Here is a 22,886-nt window from a genome sequence, read left to right as displayed (position 1 = left end):
GATCCACCTGGTTCAGCTCTATCAATTCCAGTGACCAAGATACAGATATTTTAAACATTAATGCTTTCAGGAATACACAACACCAATCAATATGCCAAAAAATGACAGATCTCCAAAAGGAAACCAAAAAAAAGGTAACTACTGCCAGCCAAATTCCTATCTGAAAGAAGCTGCTTAGTGATATTGTTGGTACCTTTAATCAAGAAAGATGAATAACATTAGCCTTAAGGAATTTATTTATAGTGGACTTAGATTAAATAATACAATTAATGGCTGTAGGATTTGTAGATCAGAATCAGAGGAGAGGAAAAACATATTAATCAAGTAGACATGTTAACAAAATAATAGATTAGTCAAGACTACATCTGAATAAATTAGCAAAGGAAAAAGCCATAAAAATACCTAATTTTTAATTTCTTACAAGAGAAATGATGCTGGTTTTTTTTTACAAGCTAATTTACCCAAATGTCCAAGAAACAGGTACACACGTACACTCCTCTTATGCACTGAAGCATGTATGAAACAACAATTTGCTTCTCCCTGAAGTATTTTGAGATTTTTTTTTAAGGTAACATAGGAATGAAGGGGATTTTTTTTTCCCACACTAGACATAAAGGCTCCTATATACATCATTTTGTTAATGCACAAAATACAGTGTGAAAGGCACCAGGGACCTCAGTTTAAGAACAATAGACGTAAGACTGATGTACTAGCTGCTTCCTGAATACTGTACTCAGCAGTTTCGGAGCACTTAGCAGTGATGAATAGGCGTGAAGAATCAGGTCCTGAAAAGCCATTTCCCTGGAAATAAAACCTTTTTATTTTCTTTTATCTTTCGCCTGTCTTGACTGAAGCTCAGAAGACACTAAGGGTACAGAAGGAGTGAGGAAATCATGCAACTCAGATTACCCAAAGGAGATGCCTGTGATGAGGCTGAATAAAAATAGATTCTGAGCAGAGGAAGGGGGGAAATGACCATAATCTTCAAAATGCTTTTGATGTGCTATTGCTTTCAAAGGGGTAGATTTTTCTTAAGGTAAAGATGCTTGATACAAATGGGCTCACCTGTCAATCAAAGATCTTTTACTCATGGCTAATTCAAACACTATTCTAGTGTTAGAATCAAAATCTTAGTTTCAATACTTAATAGCCAATTCACCCAGGTGGGAAAAAAGGAAGAAATGATAAAAAGTGGAAAAAATCTATGGAGCTTTTATATCTTATATTCTAGAATTCTGTTCTTTTGGGGTTTATGTAGTAATCTAACTACTAAAGAAACTGTATTGGGGGGAAATAAATGGCAGTCATATCACACGTTCTTGAAAAACAAGTTTTTGGACATGATCTCATAAATGTAAAAAATTTCAAAATTTCCAGAAGCCTTGGCATTTGTCTACATCTTCTTTCTAGGATGCTTGTTATTTCACAAGCATTTTCAAGGTTCTCATTTTCCTAATCATATGAATTTGCACTTGAAACATTTCAAGCACAGGAAAGCAATCTTGTGAATTGACAAGAACTGACAGATCCAATTGGGAGCAACCTCACTCAGAAGTTTGACTTAAACATCTGCTCTTACACAACAATAGTCATGTACAAACTTGAGAACGTTTGCTTCTGAGATGTAGATCTCCTTAAGAATCACACAACCCTGCATCACCCTACCCTACTGCTGCCACTACAAATGGAGCGGGACTCAGGATCCTAAACCTGGTGCTGTGATGCCCTATGAAGCCTTTGAGAGGCCTCAAAGTGTGGGAAAATATCGTATTCCAAGACAGTAATTTGAAAAGACATAGATTTTTTCATAAAGAACTTATTTTTTTCAGATTAGCCTTTTATGAACACTTCAATATTTTCAATAATATATAATGACATTTTAATAAAATCTGGTATACAACTCTCTCTGGATTATTAAGTAACAGGGATATGAACTCAGGTCTCCTGCATCGCAGGCAAATTCTTTACCATCTGAGCCACAGGGGAAGTCAAAGTAATAATAGTATTTATGATTGCCAAAGAGTTTCCAAATACACTTCAATCCTCACAGAAACTTGTGGGGAAAGAAAGGGACAAGAGGGAGCTAAGATACACTAGACATCCTAAGTATATCAGGGTGCTCTGATTTTTATATATCTCATTCCTCTGTATCCAGACACTTAGGACAAATTTCCTTTGGATCTTAGCATCAGAAACAGATGTGCTCCCTCTGAACCACTGAGTTTATATCTAATGGACACTGGGATTCGTACATAAGTTTCCTGATTTACACCAGCTCCTAGGAAGCTTTGTTAAGAATTTTATATTCTCTCTGAATATATCTTTTTGGATATCATGGTCTGTTAAACTCCTAGAAGCTAGAAAGCTCTCTTTCCCCCTGGAGATTGGACAAAAGTGAGCTGTTCCCAAACTAACCCTTTGATATGTGATCATTTCTTGGGGTGGAGCTTATTGACCTCTCTTGTGAATATACAACTCTTTACTCCTTTTGATTTGCACACCATCAACACTACCAGAATAACTAACTTCAAGCCGTCCTGAGGTTTGAAATCAGACATACAGACATTGGTGGTCTTTTTTTTTTTTTCTTTCTGTCAGTGGGGAGGGGTCTGTGTATGGACTGAGTCCACACAGTTTGCAGCCTTTGCCAGGATTCTCTTCCTTTCCTGTCTCCTAATCTCTCTTCCTCTTCTCCACCATCCTAGTTAATTCCCCCTTGGAGCACCTGAGCACCCATGGACACCCAAATCTTCAATGACTGTCTTCTTTACCCTAAGGGCATCTTTAAAGTATCTCTCCCAGCAAAGGCAGTTCTCTTTCCCAAGAAGATTTCGGTGCCATTTGTGAAGGTAACATAATTTCCCTCACCTCATTACAGGAACAAGTGAGTATCAATACATCCTTCATTTCCCTTTCCCTCACCACTCTCCCCTGTATGTTATACACCTTTGCTGCCACGTTGAATGCTTCCTAGAACAAAGCAAAGTTTAAATCAACAAATAAATGAGATATTGGTACTACTGCATTTTCCTTTTTTGAATGAGAAAAAAGATACTCAGAAAAGTCAGATCATTTGCTCAGAATGAGCCAGTCGTTATCAGAGTTGAATCTGAACTCAGTTTAATATGGCTTTAAAGAATAGGTCCCTTTTAAGAGATCAGGTACCATATCCTTCAAATACTTAAGTCAAAATGCACATGCCATCTCCTCTTCCCATCCATCCCTTCCTCACTATCAAATTCTGATAGTCCTTATTACTGGGATGATAAGATGAGGGCGGAATGGCTTTCGCACAAATTCTTGAAGGAATTTCTAATATATGTTACAATTATTTTCCCCAAAGACACCTTTTCTAACCCTCATCATCTCCACCAGAGAACTACAGCACTAAAACTTAAAATGCTAAAGTTGAAGTTAATTTTTCAGTCTATGCACTGATCAAGAAATCATGAATATATAAAATAGTCCTTGATGTTCTTTCATGACAAAGCAGAACTTCATTCTACTATGCAAAGGACTTTCAAGTTTTCAATTCACCTTAACTAATAAATATGACTGATATTTTAAATAAAATATGAAAAAACAGCATATTTATTGCAAAGGTTCAACTGAGAAATTATTTTTCATAGAAAATTCTAAAATTTTCAACATTTCAAACATTTATCTTTGTCTCAAGATGTCACTAAACATTTTTTTAAAACAACTAAAACTCAAAGTGATTTGCAAAATGAAAAACTAAAGAAGCATAATGAGAAAAGTCTAAGATATTTATTACTGCAGAATCAAAAGAATCTGTCAGATTCTACAGATTAAAGACCAACTTCTTGAGAAGCACTGTGCTAAGCATTTTACATAACATATCTCACTTACTCTTTAACCAATATGATATAAGGTCATTAGCTATATATTCCAGATGATAGGAAAAAGAGATGTAAGTAAATTCAAGTTTCCCATGGTCACATGGGCTTCCCTGGTAGCTCAGTGGTACGGAACCCTCCTGCCAATGCAGGAGACGCAGGTTCGATCCCTAGGCCAGGAAATTCCTTGGAGGAGGAAACGGCAACCACTCTAGTATTCTTGCCCGGGAAATCTCATGGACAAAGGAACCTGGTGGGCTATAGTCCATAACGCCACAAGGGAGTCAGACACAACTTAGCAACTAAACAACAACAACCAAGGTCATATACAGCTCTTGACTAAAACCACAAGGATGTAATAATCATGGTTGTCTTAACCCCAAATTCCAGGCACTACTGCTTCTCAGTATTTGATAGTACTTGCTACATATGATGTGCTCAAGTTTGTGAAATAGGCAAGAGGTACTTAAGACCTGGATGTTTTGCTTAGCCTTGAAACCTGCATTGATTATAGAACCTCACTGGTCAGCAAATAATCAAACACTAGAATGTGTAGCCTTTTTGTATTAATGGGACTTCAGAGAAGTGAGCTGAGTTTAAAGAAGGTTTCAAGGAAGAAAGGAAATGTTGGAGGCTGGGGGGAACTTGAAGAATGAGTAGGGCTGAGTTAGAAGAGAGGGCAGAGCATCCCATGTAAGGAAATCAAATGGATGTATCTGGGTACAGTGAGAAGACAGGTACAATTAAAGAAGAGGGAATCATGAAATTGAAATCATAAGAATTAAAGACAGAGTGAGACATAATTACAAACAGCTTTGAAGGTCAAGTAGGAGAAATCCATGCACTCCATCACTCTCTCATTCCACAAAGATTTATGGATGCCTGGTACTTGGCCAGGCAAAATAAAACAGAATCGTAAGAAAGCCCTAGAGAATTCTGTTCATAGTTTCATAGCAATCGCTGTCAGAGCTATGTCCACATCCGCTCGGCAGTAACATGCTGATGGGACCCTAGTATAAGCATGTGTAATGTGTAAATGCTCTACCTAAGGCTTTGCCTGCATGCAGGTCAGAGTGGAATACCAGGAATTTATTCCTAGGAGCATCCATCAGCCAATGAAGATGGGAGTCAGAGGATAAATCCTGCAGCGTCCTCATCTCTTGAAGAGGATAACTCTGAAACAAGTTCTCTATCATCTCCTAGAGGTCCCCAGCAGGACTCGGGCTCAGGCGCCTATTTCAGTTATCTGATCATTAATGCACCCTTGTGCCCTTTCTCCCCTTTCCTGTCTTACTTTTCCACCACCACCATACGCCCCCCCCTCCCCAGTGTTTCCTGGAGTAAACTATTATCAAGTCCTTCTCTTGGGGTCTGCTTCTGAGGGAGCTCAACCCAACAGGATGCACAACAGCTCCGGTAACAACTAACCATGGTAGAGCATCCACGCACCAGGCCTGTTAAATGCACTTTACGTATGTCACAACATTCCATTTTCACAACAGCCTATCAAGTAAAAACTATTATAAACTCCATTTTACAGGTGAGGAAACCGAGGTACGTGTAGGTTAAACAACTTGTCAGGGTCTCACAGCTAGAAAGTTTGGGTTCATGACTTTATATATTTGCCAAAATCAGAGGCAACTTACAAATCTAAAAGTAACCCATAGGAAATAGGTCTGATAAAATATATGTCCTGATTTAAAAAAAAACTAAACAACTGCACATGGCGAGTTAAGTACATATTCAAGTAAGATATTCAAAGATGACAATTATTTCCAAAATTTGCGTGCCCAGCACTGATGCTCAGGCTCAGTCGCTCACTCATGTCCGACTCTGTGACCCCACAGATCGCAGCCCACAAGGCTCCTCAGTCCATGGGATTTCCCAGACAAGAATACTGGAGTGGGTAGCCATTCCCATCTCCAGCGGATCTTCCCAACCCAGGGATCGAACCTGGGTCTGCTGCATTGCAGGCTGATTCTTTACCATCTGAGCCACCATAGTATACTTTAAAAATGCCTAATAATTTGAGAAGAAAAATATTAAAGATGGATGTATTTAAGGGTATACATACCCTTAAAAGTGAAAGTGAAGTCGCTCAGTTGTGTCCAACTCTTTGCGACCCCATGGACTGTAGACTATGAGGTTCCTCTGTCCATGAGATTCTCCAGGCAAGAATACTGGAGTGGGTTGCTGTTTCCTTCTCTAACACACCCTTAAAGATGGCTGTATTTCTGAGCCTTGGTGGCTCAGACAGTAAAGAATCTGCTTGCAATGCAGGAGACCTGGATTTGATCCCCAGGTTGGGTGGCTCCCCTGGAAGAATACATGGCAACCCACTCCAGTATTCTTGCTTGGAGAATCCCCATGGACAGAAGAGCCTGGTAGGCTACAGTCCATGGGGTCACAAAGAGTTGGACACAACTGAGCAACTAAGCACAAACACAAGCAAGGATGTGCATAAGGATATGTATGTCGGAATAGGAAGGAAGGTAGCATTAACACTAACAGAAGCTGATCTGCATGCTTTAGACTAGAAAGGCGGAACCCGGTTGAGCAGGGCCTCCTCAGTATGGTGTACAATGTATGTGCGCAGTTGCTCAACTGTGTCCAACTCTTTGTGATCCTGTGCTCCTCTGTCCATAGAATTTTCCAAGCAAGAATACTGCAGTGGGTTGCCACTTCCTACTCCAGGGGATCTTCCAGACCCAGGAATCAAACCTGCATCTCTTGCACCTCCTGCATTTGCAGGCAGATTCTTTACCACTGTGTCACCTGGCAAGCCTTCATGGTATACAATACAGAGTCAATACATTTTCCAGGCAAAAGAAGAGGCATGGAGGAGAGGACTATTTTGGAGCCTAGCTTGAGGGTGTAAGATGTATGAAAAGAGAAGACCCATACATGGAGCCTTGGTTATGTCTGAGAACTGTGTCACGTACTGTGAGAAAATAATTAAAATGTAATATAAATATCATTAGTGAAGAAATGGACATATAAATAAAGATATGGTCCAGCTACAGATTAATTTACCCAGTATTGTCTTCCCAGAAAGAGAAGACACAGACATCTTCAAGGAAAGAAAGATTCCTGTCCATAAATTGAATAAACTGGTTACTGGTTTTAAAGAAATAATGAGTACCTTAGATAAGGAGTTGATTTGGAAGAACAGCATTTGGATTGTGTAGATAAACACGGTTCAGCAGGATGGCTGCCTCTGCAGACGTGGTTAAACTCTCCTGAGTATCAGAAACCAAGGTGCGTGGGAAGTATTTATGTTCAAGATGACAATTTTTATGGAAATTTCTAGAAGTTTTCTAAGGGTAGATGATTTTTATTGAGGTTAGAGAGACGAAGAGAAATGCATTATTCCCCATAATTCAAACTCAGCCCAAGATGTTTTTCTAGCACATGCTGAAGGGTTCCAAATATATGATACACAAGAAGCAGGCAGCCAGTCCTCCAAACGATCGAGAAATGAGAAGACCTAGCTTAAAAGAGGCCTGCCGCTAAACAAGCAGATTTCCTTAGGCAACCTGGTTAGCCTTTCACAGCCTACTCTCCTAATCTCCACAGTAACAAAAGCCAGATTTCACTGGTTCCTTATTGGGTGGCAAGTGCTCTCATTTAATCGTCAGGTCACCCAAAGAAGTGAGCACTATTTATTAAACCTACTTCACTAGGAGAAAAACTGAAACACAAAAAGAGGTTAGATAATTTACCCCAGGTTATACACCTTAGGAAGTAGGTAACACACCCTTGTTGTGAATTTGGGGGAGGATTAAATGAGACACTGTATATAAAAAGTTTAATCTATACCTGGCATTAACATCTCAAATATTTATTATTTATTATATTTATTACTATCTTTATTATTTTAATAGCATAAGTTCCCTTGCTTCATCTCAACATATGGCACAGTAACATCATTTGAATAAAGCAGGTTACTTAATTAAATAACACCCAACTATATAATTTTTTGTTCATCCTTTTCTTTGCATATACTCATTAGTTGAGGAAAAATTTATAGAGTACCATATGCCTGCAACGCAGGAAACCCCAGTTTGATTCCTGTGTTGGGAAGATACGCTGGAGAAGGGATAGGTTACCCGCTCCAGTATTCTTGGGCTTCCCTTGTGGCTCAGCTAGTAAAGAATCCGCCTGCAACATGGGAGACCTGGGTTAGACCCCTGGGTTGGGAAGATCCTCTGGAGAAGGGAAAGGCTACCCACTCCAGTATCCTGTCCTGGAGAATTTCATGGACTGTAAGGAAATGGCAACGCACTCCAGTGTTCTTGCCTGGAGAATGCCAGGGACGGGGGAGCCTGGAGGGCTGCCGTCTCTGGGGTCGCACAGAGTCGGACACGACTGAAGTGACTTAGCAGCAGCAGCAGCATAGTCCATGGGGTCGCAAAGAGTCAGACCTGACTGAGCAACTTTCACTTTCACCTGTGGGTGGTAGTACTGTGCTAGAGCTCAGGATACAAAGTAGAACAAAGTGGTCCAGATGGCTACTATCATGAAGAGAAGGGAATGTGATCTGTTACCATGAAGTCTCAGGTTAGCTTGGTCACAGAAAGGTCCTGGAAGCAAGATTTGCAGGAAGGCCTGGCCAATGTTATCCGTCTTTAAAATGGTGACATCCTGATCCACCAGAAGATTTTACTTTCTCAAAACTAAACTTGCCTGGTTACTTTCTAGAAAATGTGATTTTTTTTTCCAATTTTTTTTTTTTCTTTTAGAACTCAATTCCCAAGACTCCGATGCCATACTTTATGATGTGTAAGAGGTCTCTTCCACTACTCTTCGTGACCCTGGGGTCTTACCAATTTGCCCACTATCAGCTTGCCAAAGTTTCTTCTCTAAAGCATCAATAGCTGCTCCATCACATTGCCAATTTGTTTTAAATGCACTAAATAAGCATGCATACACGAAGAAACTCAAAACTACATATCCGATGCTGAGAACTTCACTCCATGTCATTTCCTAGACTAGACAGAGGCTGGATGAACAAGCATAAGCTGGAGAACATCGACCAAGAGAAGAGCTGAGAATATAATGGACACAGAAATGGTACATAAGACATATTTTCTCAGTTACTGGTGATTTGGACTTCCCTCGTTGCCCAGTAGGTCAGACCCTGTGCTTTCACTACAGAGGCCGTGGGTTCCATCCCTGGTTGAGCAAGTTCCTCATGGTGTACAGAGTGGCCAATTACTGGTGATATCAGCATTAACAGACATAAAGTTGCCATCTTACCCATGAACAAGGCTGCTATTTAAAAGTTTCATGTAGAAGGAATTAAGCCAAATACCTAAGGCTGAGAGACTAAGGATTTCCTGCAGGAGGGGCTTTTATTTTTTTCAGAAAAACATCAGACTTCAGCCCTAAAGTAGCTTATGGATCAAAGCATATTTCACAGTATTCCATTTAACTGAAGGTCAGTTATACTTAGACAAGCCAGAAATGAGTAAACTGATAAGGCAATCTTTAGAAGAGTAGGTATTTTTTTTGCGGCACCACAGTGATTATTCAGTTCAATGCCCTCATCTTCAGATTTAAGAAAAACATGAACTAACAGGGAGGGGATAATGAAGTTTCCTTATAAGTGACTAGGACTGCTCAGGACCTTATTTAGAGCTTTGGAGCTGAAGCAGAATACCCACAAAAAAGCCCTGTACAAAATATTTTTGAGCACTGGAAACCAAGCATATTAAAGAAGAAATTCTGCTAAACTGGGAGAAAGTTCTAGTAATGAGAAGAGATAAAAGGAATTCATAACATTTCCCAACTCATCATATATGATAGGGTTTATAATTATGATCTAAAAAAATTATAAGATTACGTAAAATGTTCCCTTAATTTACACCTTATATTTGTCATTCCCCCCCTCCCTACACCTCAGGTATCATGGAAACATAAAAGAGAATTTAAATTTATAAATATTTAAACTAGGCTATGCTGGTTCTGGCTAAAGTCATATGATGTTTTGTTGCTTTCAGTAAGTTTCTTAGAGACTGGTGACACTTTCAAGTCAACTTCAGAAGGATTTTGAAGAAATCTTTGTAAAAGCAGGTTACATCTATACGGATGTGTGACATTACAACATAAACCACAGACAGGTAGGCTCCTAGTAAACAGTGAGCAAAGTTGAATCATTTTGCCTTTTCTTCCCACTGTGATTCTTATTCATTTGAAGATAAAATTCAAGGTGCAAATCTTAGAACTTCTGTTTGTCACCCCAGAGTTATTTCCAGGTAGCTCAGAAAATCTCACAATCCAAAATCAGGTCATGAAACTGGAACTACAGTCTAGCTGACATGTCCATAATACAGCTTCCACCACTACCAAGGAAAAGACAACAATGATAAAGTCAGTTCTGCATTCTTTGGAATTCCCAAGACACAATCAACAGGAAAAATGCTAATTACAAAACAGTTTCTAATTTAGTAATTAAGGATTGCTTCATTTCTGTCACACAGCTGTCCCTTTTCTTAACATAATACTTTATGTGAGTAATTTTCAAAGCAGAGTAAAACATCCTTCATTGACTCCACATATTCATTTAGCATCATCAACTCTTTCCAATTTACTGGACACTCTGACACTTCCACCTTCAGAAGCCTTTCCAATTCCCACAGAAACTCTCCAGTAACTTGACTCAGCTCTTCCACCTCCCTTTCCATGGCCCTCCCTCTGAGATCTTATGCTGATCTTGAACTCTACCTCCCAAAGAAAACTGAAGGCATGAGACCAAACCGCCTTGTGTTCCCCTTCTAACTCCCTAGTCTCTACAAGACTGGCTCCATCCTCCTGCACCCCCCTCCTTACTTGGGGGAAGGAATGTCCTTCACGCAGTCTTCAAGTCCTATCTCTAGATACTTCCTTTGGGGTATACTCCCTGATGCTTAAAAGTATTTGGTTTTCTTCACTAACTGCTGGGTTTCCTCCCCTTCTTCCCTTCTCTCTCCCCATTTCTGTGTCTTTCTTGTCCAAAATTTTGAAAGTAGTCTGCACTAGTTTTCTGTGCTTTTATAACCCCCTGAACTAGAACTCTCCCCAACTTAAACTACTCTCCAAGGTGTTGCCAGTGACTACTAACTCTTGAAGCCATCAGACATACTTCTGTTCCCTCATTTCTAGACTTTTCAAAAGGATTTAGACCAGCCAGTTAAGGTGTTTCTTCCTTTAAACTCCCATAATATTCTGTACATTCCTGTACTAACGTGCTCCCCACCGTTCTGCAGTCATTTGTTTCTGCGGATGTTCTCCTCACTCGTCTGTGAGTATCTTCAGGGCAGAACTGTTATCATATTTAGCTGGGCATCCCCTGTGTGCAAACAGATCAGCATGTTCTAATCCATGTGTCCTAATACAATTCACTAAGAATGACATTTCAACAGCTATATTGTGATTAAAATGTTTCTTTGGCTGTTTTGCATTAGCTCTGATTGTAGAAAATGTTAATATTTTGTACTTGTGCAAAAAAATTTTTTTTTCCTAAAGACCTGTAATTAGAATATGTAGAAGAAAGTAATAATGATGGAAGCAAAACCCAAAGCTTGAATGATTTTCATTGGCAGCAAAGTACTTTCATCTGATTGGTACATCTGCGTTTGAGGTAGTGGTGTAACTCAAGTCAAAGGAGGGCCAGGGCTGTGCCATGGGCAAAGGAAGGGCTGCCTCTGGCTTTGCACAGAAGCTCTATCCATTCACCAAGTTCCACAGTCTGCAGTTCTAATTCACCTGCCGAATATGTGAGATGTGGGGCATCTCTCCTAATATACCTGCCCAGAGAAGCACCTTTCCCTAACTCACAGAAAAAAAATCCTACAGGACAAGAGTGGCCCTGGGAACAAGGGTCACTTCAAATTCCTTGTAAAATTTTGAGAAAACACAAAAAGATCTGCTGACATGGCCAAAGTACAGGTCATAGTCTGAACATGAACAGGAAGGGTTTCTCAGAGAAAGGTCTTTGATATTCACTGGGCACTCTGTGTACTTCCCCAGCTTGCTAACTAACAGGGAATTTGCTTATTTTCTCTGGTGATATTGCTAAGCTATTTTCCAGAAGGTCCACAGACAGGCGTCTGCCACAGAACACTATGGTCAATCAACAGACATTGGGTTTTCAAATGAGGCCAGAACTGTTTCTCAGGGGGTCAGCTTCCCTAAGTAATAGACTTGTGACTTGGAGCAAGCTCTTTCCCCTCTGTGGGCCTTACTTTCCTCATCTGCCAACAGGGGTTCAAATAAGACCCACCTCTGAAAGTTACTGTTGCCATTAACGGATGTAATTTATGTGAAAACATGTGGCCTGGGTTGAAACAGTGTTGATCTCATCCATGAAATGTTTAGTGGTTATATTTGTTATGTATAGCTGAGAAATTCACCCAAGAGACTTTAGCATGCCATTGTTTAACAGTCTAATAAATTATTTTTACCAATGTGCTATGAAAGTTCCTTTAATGGTCTACTCTTCAAAATGAAGCTGGTAAATAGCCACTGAATTGTTTTCAGCAGGTGGTGAAGAGCTCTGAGAGCTTTCACAAGGTCACACAAAGCAGCAACACGAGAGTTAGAAAGCTGGAAGGGTTTTGTTTTTTACTATTTTTCCCCAGCCAATAATCTACCATATAGAATCTGGATTATCCATCTTTGAAACCAAACATTGATCCTCAAATTTTACACAATACAGTTTCCAGGTGAAATATATTTCCTTGGGAATATTTATAGGCTGGTAGTTCAAGTACCCCACTCCAGTACTCTTGCCTGGAAAATCCCATGGACAGAGGAGCCTGGTAGGTTGCAGTCCATGGGGTCACTAAGAGTTGGACAGGACTGAGCGACTTCACTTTCACTTTTCACTTTCATGCATTGGAGAAGGAAATGGCAACCCACTCCAGTGTTCTTGCCTAGAGAATCCCAGGGATGGGGGAGCCTGGTGGGCTGCCGTCTATGGGGTCGCACAGAGTCGGACGCAACTGAAGTGACTTAGCAGCAGCAGCAGCGGTTCTGTAACAACTAGAAACACCATTCTAGTTGAGTGCACACGTGTGAGTACATGCTCAGTTGCTTCAGCTGTGCCCGACTCTTTGTGACCCTATGGACTATATCCCACCAGGCTCCTCTGTCCATGGAATCCTCAAGGCAAGAATACCGGAGTGTGTTGCTGTGCCCTCCTGCAGGAGATCTTTCTTACCCAGGGATCTAACCTGCTTCTCTTGAGTCTCCTGAACTGGCAGGTGGGTTCCTTACCACTAGTGCTACCTGGGAAGCCCATCGAACAGTCCATGGAGTGATAAATAGTGACAGAAATTAACTTTGGCCTGGTGATATTTTGGAGCTATTGTGAAAAAAAAAAAAGGCAGGATGACTCTACAGTTAGGGTATCTATGAGCACAAATATCTGTGGGGTGTGACTGAAGGAGGAGAGGAAGAGAGGAAGTGTGACTATTGTTCAAAAAAGAAAGAAAGAAGGAAACTTCTAGCCTGAGGCAAGTGGGAAGCTGGTTGTTAAGTTCCCTCCTTGGGATCTTCCTCTTGGAATTCTGAACTATTTTCCTTTTTCCCTTCCTTGCTGTTTTTCTTGGAACCTGGATACGGTAGCATTAGTGGGAGTAACGCAGTAACAGTCAGCTAAAGTGAGTGCAGAAACAAAGGGGTGGAAAGTGAAGAATTTAATAGAAACCAAACATCCCAAATCCATAGCTAAGCATTTTCACATGATGGAGAACACTTTCTCCCTTTTTCCTTTTGCAGGCATTGTCTGACTCCTCCCTGTCTTGGGCCACCCACTCTGCCCAATGAGGAGGTAACCTGTCAGCCTGTAAAGGACGCAAACTATGTTGCTGCTGCTGCTGCTGCTAAGTCGCTTCAGTCGTGTCCAACTCTGTGCGACCTCATAGACAGCAGCCCACCAGGCTCCCTCGTCCCTGGGATTCTGCAGGCAAGAATACTGGAATGGGTTGCCATTTCCTTCTCCAATGCATGAAAATGAAAAGTGAAAGTGAAGTCGCTCAGTCGTGCCCAACTCTTAGCGACCCCATGGACTGCAGCCCACCAGGCTCCTCCATCCATGGGATTTTCCACAGCGGGAAGTCTGCCACAACTGAAAATTACGTTTCATTGTCGTAAGTTGTGGGCACACTGATACTGCTAATGGCAACTCTTCTCCTCTATCACACCATTGCTTAATCAAATTTTTACAAAATTTTAAAGAATGAATTTTCATTTGCATGTTTAAATTAGAAAAGAGAGTGAAACAGAAAGCCAAGAGAAAAACAATAATGTTTAATGGGATCAGTACTTCATCTAAAGGAAAATCTTTGCTATGTTGTATCTAAACCCGAACTTATGCCTTAAACAATGGCTGACTTTACCACGGAGCCCCAGGGATTTGTGAACACGATGAGTTTGTACAGTTATGAGCTAGAGCTAAACTTTACTGGTCATAAGTGTTCACAAACAAACTGTGTGTGGATTCTAGAATTTCTGGGTAGTTCTGTCACTCAGAGGAAGAGATGCTACTAAAGCAAGGTCAGCCATGACCTGAAATCTCATTAGGAGACAAGCAGACACTGGCAGAATTTTAGGTTGACTAAAATGAGCAGAGCTCTGTTATCTTGCAGGAGACTTAATCCATTTTGTCCTTCAAAGCATACAGTCATCAAACACAAATGTTTTTCCCACCCACTAAAACTCTCATAAGACAAGTGAGACTGTTACATGTAGTGAATAAAACCTAAACTCTAGGAAACGCAATTCTGGGTTGAGTTTCTATAGTTTGACATATGAAGGGAAGAAAAACTTCAAAGATGTGATTTTAACAGTCTAGATAAGAAGGACCATACTTTTGTTAAATAGAAGGCCATCTTGCCTTTCTCTGATTATTTACACATTGGATTTACTGTTGAAATTTTATATATACACATATATATATGTATACATACATAAATGCACACACTATTATTGATATATTGATTTATAGCTTGCTTCATTCAATAAATGAATTAGGTCAAAGAAAACAAAACAAAATGAGTTAGTATGTGAGGTGAACTCTTGCTTTACTGAGGAACAACCAAATCGTGACCCACTAGGTTAAATCTTATTAGGAACTGGGAAAGGGCAAGTCCAATGAAAGGATGTGAGGGCCTAGAAAAAGGAAAAATAAGCCTCAGGGTTGAGTCAAAGTGCTATAATCACCCCATGTTGCCTCTTGATCAAAGTGAGGTCTCGGCATCATAAAGAGAGTTTGATAAAAGTACTTAAATGTGTAGATTTTAAAAAATACAGTCCTAAACCTCAATTAGCCACCCACCATCCACAGTCACTGGTCCCAAATCTCCCAAGGTTTCCTCAAAGGAGCCCACAGAGCAGTACAGAACCATCTTCCCTGGCAGGGGCCTTTGGCTTCTACCTGCCTCTGTCTTCTGAGTCTTCTGTGTTCATCATAAGAAGGATGCCAAGGTATTTCAATAAAATGCCCCCCTAAATTTTATATATGTAAAATTCAATTGCATACAAGATGGCCCTGGCATTTCTGGCATGAAATTCCAGAGCATTTATAAATCAGATTATGCAAACTTGCTATGTATTTTTAAATAAAGAGAAAAGCTATAAGCACATGCTAGGCACACTATATTATGTCCTTTATTGGAACCCTGCATAATGATTCTGTGCCTGGTGTTTCTAAAGTCCTCTTTGTTGCTATGAGATGAAATTTAAATTCCTAGAAAGCTGACTGACATTTCTCTTCTTTCAGCCATGCAAGAAGGCCCATTTCTGAATTGTTAGGCTCCCACTATATTCTCACAACTAGCCAGAATAAAAAAATAAGGGCTAACTATATAGTACGTATTTACGGAGTGAGATGAACCCTTATCTTTGTTTGGTTTGGCACTAAAAAGGTTGAAAAGTGTAGTGGAAAGAAGCCTTAGCAATAAAATCCTCCAGCAAATTTTTCTAATGTAGATTTAAACAAGGAAAGCACATTTTTCTTACCACTCTTTTAGCTCTCAAAAGGGTAGTGTTCTATTAAGACAAGTAATAAGACCACTTATTAACTTTAACTTGTAACCAATAAACTAAGAATTTGTCATACTATTGCTCAACCATCAACATACCAGCCCTGGGGCAGGAGGATGAGAATCCGAGAAGAACTCTACACTAGGCTTCTACTGGAACCATTACCTCTGATGAACTTTTGAAGACTCCTCTTAGACCTCCTGCATCTCAAATTTCCCTCCTTGCTCCTTCAAAAAGTAGAAGAGAAATAAGTGTGCATCTCTATACCCTGCCCATCCAAAGGGTTTAGAGCCTTCACAGAGATTAGATTGTGAAACCCCAAGGCACACATCTCCTTTAAAATGTTTATTATTCCCAGGCATTGAGCTGTTGCCAACTTCTGATCTGCCCTCTTTGTGGGGAAAACAAACAAACAAAAAAAGACCTGCCTGTGAGAATGAGGAAAAAGATTTGGATATGCAAAGCAGAACAACTTGGCAAATCCTTTCTCCTTAGCAGGACCATTCATGAGCATAGAATTCAATCCAACAGGATTCCTACAGCAGGACAAAGGGAAAGAAGGTTTTCTGTCCAGAAACCTAGAATCCTAGAAACCTAGAAATCTCTTACCATGGTATTAAGAGGCGAGGTTATAAATAAGAAAGAAACAACAATTGGGGAAGTTGAGACCAAGCACAACATTAATTTGGTCACCTGAAAAAGTCACCACCTTCTTCCTTGGAGTTCAATATCTTATTAATGAATCCTTCTAAAGGGCCCAAGCAAGAATAGATACACAGAACACTAACACTCCGCAGTGGCTCTGTTTGGCCACGACAGCAACACATTGGCACGTCATGCAGTGAAATGTATGAAGGGTTACCTAGCTTCAGGCACAAGAGAAAACCACCAAGGCTCTCAACTTTCGCATTCAGTTTTCAGACATATATGTTACAGGGTTATAGGAGCATGAATAAGCACATTTGCATTCTTTCAAAAACTACAGGGTTGAATAGTTCGTTTCTTTCCAGTCAAAAGCAGAGGGGAGGTAAATGCAACAACAATAAAATAAAATACAAGGTGGTTATAATGTTAGGCATTCAAAGAGTAAATTGCATCCTTCCTGTTACAACATAAACAAATAGACCCAAACAGCAAAGCTTAGGCAGAACAAAAACTGTTGCTTTACAGCAAAGTACACTTTATAGAAATGAGAATGCTAATTTTATTTTTCCCTAAACGAATCTTAAGAGGTACAAAATTAACCCGGAAGGAAGGTATAAGGAATTGTTGAAAAAAATATTTGATAAATGCCTACTACGTGCCAAGGATTGTTTCCAGGACCTTTTTAATCTTAGGGTTTAAGACTACCTCTCTGACTGTAGTGGTAAGAATGACAAAGACCTCATTGCTGTGTCCGACCCTCACCATCAGGACAAGAAAGGCGAAAGCACCGAAGCTCCCCAGTTGGGAACTCTGATGATGCACTTGGAAGTGGGCCACTGAGGTTTGCAGGCATGTCACCCAGGCTCCTTCCCAAGCACATTAGGGCCTGGGACACTGGCTCTGGATGGCAGAGAAGGAAGATACGCCATGGTGTCGATTCTGGATCCATCTGATACTGACAGAAAATGAGTCCTGCCCAGTGACAGAGGCTGCCACTCACCCTTCTCTGTAACTGATTTTCAGCTAACAAGCTGAAACGCCTGTAATAAACCAGTAGGGGATTTTGGTGGAGTTTCAAAATATCAGGATGCTTTCATCTGAGATACTGTCATAAAAGTAACTAGAAAACCCTCAGAAACCTGTATTTTGATGAATATCACTTATTCTAAGGCCAGCCAGAAAATATACCCGACAAATATACTTTCAAAATGAGATACATTGCAGTATCCAAACCAAACTATATTAGTAAGCCACAAAACCTGAAAATGTACCTTTACCATACATTCACAAAGTCTCTGCTATGAGAAATTGAATCCAGTCAACCCTAAAGGTGTGGTGAAAACAAGCAATTTTTAAATAGTGAGCTTTGCCCTTAAACTACCCTCAGCAACTAATTCCTATAAACGTTTAATCAAAAACTCTAACAAGAGATGGTACATGATGTCACATGCCCGTGGACCTTAATTCATTACGTTGAACCTTAATACATGACCAAATATTATTGCACTAAGCAAGTTCTATGAGAGTCCAAGCACCTCATGATTTATCTGTTAGCATTCTATGAAATTGGCTCATTCTGGTAGAAATATTTCTTGAATAGTTAAAATATTCCTTAAATCTCAGGCACCAACATATCTTAACATCATTTTAAAATTGAGTCAGCATTCTAAGTTTTCCCTTAAACCTTCTTCTGGAAATTTTCAAAGACCTAACACCAAGCAAATTGACATGAGATGTCTCTGTGTGTGTCCTTCCCCAGGGAATTTTCAAATTAAAAAAAAGACAAAAGAATAAACACCAAATCCTAAACTTCCTTTTTCTTTTTACTTATTAGTTAAATAGTTGCCATTCTCAAAGTTGTTGTGGCTATTTTTTTTTTTTTTGGTCTCTCTATGAAATTTCAGCTCTTGTCAATGTCCTCATACCTGACTTATTCAGAATGCTTTTATATTAACAAGTAATTTGTTATTGCATAACCAATTCTTTCTCAGAAATATTTGTTTTTAAACATGTTTTACTTTCCAACCTCACGTGAGACTGATATTCTTGCTCAAGACAAATCCACCTCCAGTACCTGTCATGGAATTTTATAATTCTGAGTATTACCAACTGAAGGGGATATTGATTACTCACCATATCCAGGAATGCCTTCTAAAGGGGAAATTATTCACATGCATCATGTTGGCAGATCTTCCGTCATTAATATTTTCCTTGTCTTGTATGTTACATGTAGTGATTTTCAAAGATGAATTCCAACTCTCCTGTTTGAGCAGCTATCATGGGCAATTATTGCAACAAGTATTGAATTCCAAAAAAATCCCCCCCAAAAAACAAAGAGCAACAACAAAAGCCCTTCCAGGGTTTGAAGAAAGAAATATCACAGAGCACTTCAGGCATGGGTCCACCCATTTAGGTTCCACTAGTTTAGTCAACTTACTAAAATAACCAGTTCAATCACTAATACTAAATGGTGGCAAATATTGTCCCAGTAAAATCCAACTGCCTGGAGTGAAAATTAATGCATCTTTGCAGGAAGGACTCTGGAATGTGGGAAAAAAGGAGTCAAAAGACAGTTTCTTGTTATCCTTGTTAAAGAAGTGTTGGAAGGGAAATGGAAAACTTCAGGTTGCTTGGCCATGCTGTCCTTTAGAAATGAATATTGCTTTTTCTTCTTTCTGAGGCACATATTCATGTGTGGTCACTTTAACGCAGTGCTGCCTTCTGAGACGTGTCGGACAAAGACCTGGGCAGAGGGGCTAGCAACCATGTATAACCAAAAGCCAACTTCTCTCCCCGTCTCAGAATGGCTGGTTTTCAACTGCAAAAGTAGGAAGGCAAGGATCACCAGGAGCTCCCATCATGACTTCAGAAGGTGCTGTCAGGAGAACATTCATTTCTGCTGCCAAGCCCCATAATAAGGCTGCCTGCTCTCTTTCAGTCAAATGACTAAGCTATTGATCCTCTCCCTGCAGAAACCCCTCCAATTTGTTGTTATCAAACCCATGTGCGGGCTTTTCATATTTTGTCTTGGAAAGAAAACGAATTTTCACAGCTGCAACTCAGACGTTGTCTAAGAATTTCTAACCCCCCCGCTGTCTTTCTGGTCTCTCTCTTTCTTACCCCCAATTCAATTTCCCAGTAGGTGTCATTTACTCGGATGCTCTGACAGCTTCTGAAAGATTCTCACGCCCGAGCTATACAGACCTTGCATGCTTTTAAAACACAATGGCAACAGGCTCCCACTGGGGTCCCCCAGCGCCGAATTTCCAGCAGAACCTTTGGAATCGTCGCAGCCGCCTCGTCTGCCCCGGGCTGTGCCCGCCAGCCGGCTCTGAACAGCTCAGGACACTTGCAGGCTCCGTGGTACTGTACATTAACTCTGCAGCAGCCCGCTCGGCTGCAGAGGCTGCCGCCCGGCCGGGGATGTGCTGGCGTCAAGGGGGCCCTCTAGGTGGGCTCCCAGACACTGCAGCGCGCCGCGCTCATCTCCCAGGAAGAGCCGGCCAAAGGGGTTAAAGGCACAGCTCACCCCGAAAGGGCAGATTTCTCCTTTCAGTAAGTGATCACCAGGCTAAGAAGCGACAAACCTGTAAATAACCTCCCAGGGAAAAGACAGCTTGAACAAATAGATACTAAGGAGGGAGGCTTTTTGTCAGCTGGGTGTTTTTTCCCCCCCTCTTACCCAATGAAGAGAAAGGGAATAAAGAAGTCCACAGGGAGAGTGTGCAAATGACAGGGTTTGGTCACTTCAACTCTCTTGTTTTTAATACACACACAGGCTGGGAAGGGGGCGCCTGGCTAACTTGATGGTTCTGTAACCATTTAGCTACAGAGGACCACCGGTCTTTTTTGGACAGGAAATCCTCTGGAAGCCAGTCCTGCGGAAGTCGTTAGACTTCACTTGCAATTGCGCATGCCATAAAACTGCTTGCTTGATTAGGGGGTGTGTGGATTTGAGAAGTGCTGAGATAAAGCCTTGCCATGCCTACTGGAGCTGTTCTGCATTTCCTCAAGCTTCTCCTTTGTTGCAAAAATTCTGTTCAACAATCCCCTGAAAGCACCCCATCACTGTTGATGCCATTTTGGAGCAAGAATAAAATAGTAAACTCTTGTAATAGTAGGTTGGCACTTAAATGGTGTTACTCGGAAATCAGGAGGAGAATGGACTTGACAGTAGCAGTATACTCAATATTAATGTATCACTTTTAACTTAGTATTTAAAAAGGCTGTTATGCAATTACTTAATATTAATGGAATACTGGCAACATTTAATACATCAGGCTATTATCTTCAGTCAGGATTTCCCCAGTGAGGCCCTGTCATAGCAAAAAACATTACAGAGACTTGGGGGTGGGGGTGGGGGTGGCATTGCCCACAAATTCAAAACCAGGTATAAAGAAAATTAGTCTTGAAAACTGCCATGATTTGGGGAGTTTTCATTTTGATCAAACGATGCTTCTGATGAAAGTACTACTGGGAGGAGGAAGATCTGAGTGATTTATTTAAAAGCAGTTTGAACTTGTAGGTTCAGAAAGATGGTACCACAGCTGAAAAAAAACTTGAGAATATTTCTTGGGATTTCCTGTAGCCTAGGCAGTGTCCTCACGATCTCCTTTTTCTAAAGGGAATAAATTCCACAATGCCATTTGTGATCTGAACCAAAAGATTTCAGTCTGAATTGTTTTTAACAAGCTTTAGATGCTTGAACCAAGCATCACTGAGTAATTCAAAATCTGTTATTTATATGAGATATTTAAATATTGTTTTTTAAGATTAAGGAACACTTACAATGCCGCTGCCTCTGTACTAAGTGCTTTACAATATTATCTCATTTAATCCTCAAAACAACACTGTTAGGGATGGACTATTACTAGCCCTGTTCTACAGAAGAAACAGTGGCACTCTAATAGTAAGCAGTTTGCTCAAGGCCAAGTAAGAGTTACAACCTGAATCAGGAGAGTCTGCCTCCAAAGCCTGCACTCATTACCACTGTATCTTGGCGCCTTTGTAGTGAAGAATACCACCATGCATTAGTGCTATGCTTTCTAAAGTTTATGTTTACAGGTACTATTTTAGCCTCATGGAATCATTCTGAGGAAAGTATGACATTTATTATGCCACCTTTGGAGCTGAATCTCCAAAATGATAACATTTGTTCATCATCATACATCATGTTAGTAGTAGATCTGGAAGAAAATTCAGATTATTTGATGATTATTTGACAGGTTAGTGTTCTTTGAGGATGGTGATAATAGAATGATGGTTATTAACCTACTACAAAACCAATACTTAGTCCTCACACATATAAAAAGGCCTCAGTGGAAAGCAGCAAATATAAATACCTTTTTAAATGATGTAGAAATTTATTTTCCCTTGAAATAGGCATTTATTTGAAATTTCCTTTTTTTAAAGTTCATTCTACACTACTCTGTTTGTATGCCAACGTGATACCCATGGATAAAATAATACTCAAAATATCTCTCTTTCTCTCAATTACCACACAGTTTAACATTCATAGCTTGTTAGCTATGTTTCCACTTGTGAGCAAATAACAAATCACTTTAAAAATTAAAAAAAAAAAACAACTAAGCAATTTAGTCATCAGATTACTAGAGGAAATGTAAATTTAAAATATATTTAAACCAAGGGGAGATTTCAACTGAATATTTTTAGGTAAACTTTTCTTGGCTTTTTATTTCTATTTTTATAAGACACATCTGTCTAGAATAAGGTTAACACATTAGAATGAAAGAACACACAAGTGAGAAGCTATGACAAATAGTAGAAAAGCCAAATTTCTGCTTGAGGGATAAGAAAGAAAAAATATGATTTATTTCACAGCTCAGGGAACCACAGACTACCTATTAATAAACAATCTTAAACTAAGTATTTTGAAAACTCTAAGCAACATATATTAAAAATAGATTTCTAGCATTTTTATCCCATGTATATTACAAACAGGGTCTTCAGAGTTTAATCACTATTTTACAAACTGATATTTCACAAAATGTATTTATTATTTCACAAATGTGTAGTCTTCATGAAATAACATTTAAGCAGAACTAATAGATTTGTACTTTGAAAAACAGCTCTGAAAGATGAGTAATGTTGATGGAGTGGGGCAATACAAGGTAATCATCTTTTCATAGAACTTCTAAGAGGTACAGCAGTAAGCATAAAATATTACTTTTATAGTGGATCCCAGGTCCACCATTTTAATCAATAAAAGAGCTCAAGGCAGTACAGATTGGCACAAACTTCCTATAGCCATGGTGTAGGCTCAGCCCTAAAGACAAAAGGCTAGTTATCGTCTCCTTTTTAAAATTTTAATACCAAGACAAGCACAAGAATATCTGG

General features: G+C 39.9%; 1 protein-coding gene across 7 annotated transcripts in view; it reads right to left on the bottom strand.

The window, feature by feature from the left end:
- Positions 1 to 22,886, bottom strand: part of PDE4D (phosphodiesterase 4D) — a 1,582,769-nt gene that overhangs the window by 595,874 nt on the left and 964,009 nt on the right. Inside the window, exons 1-2 of one of the 7 annotated variants that reach the window (XM_027980062.2) lie at positions 19,734 to 19,910; positions 18,663 to 19,347 (exon numbers count right to left, since the gene is read on the bottom strand). The exons of 5 other annotated variants lie outside the window; for them this stretch is intronic. In XM_027980062.2, the coding sequence (XP_027835863.1) occupies positions 18,663 to 18,709 (47 nt within the window). In that variant the 5' untranslated portion in view covers positions 18,710 to 19,347; positions 19,734 to 19,910. Of the gene's footprint in view, positions 1 to 18,662; positions 19,911 to 22,886 lie in introns of those variants that run through there. One more of the 7 variants, XM_042233632.1, reaches the window with a different exon arrangement.

This window comes from Ovis aries, chromosome 16 (genome assembly GCF_016772045.2).
Source record: "Ovis aries strain OAR_USU_Benz2616 breed Rambouillet chromosome 16, ARS-UI_Ramb_v3.0, whole genome shotgun sequence".
NCBI classification, from domain to species: Eukaryota; Metazoa; Chordata; class Mammalia; order Artiodactyla; family Bovidae; genus Ovis; species Ovis aries.
This window is presented reverse-complemented; position numbering and strand designations above follow the sequence as displayed.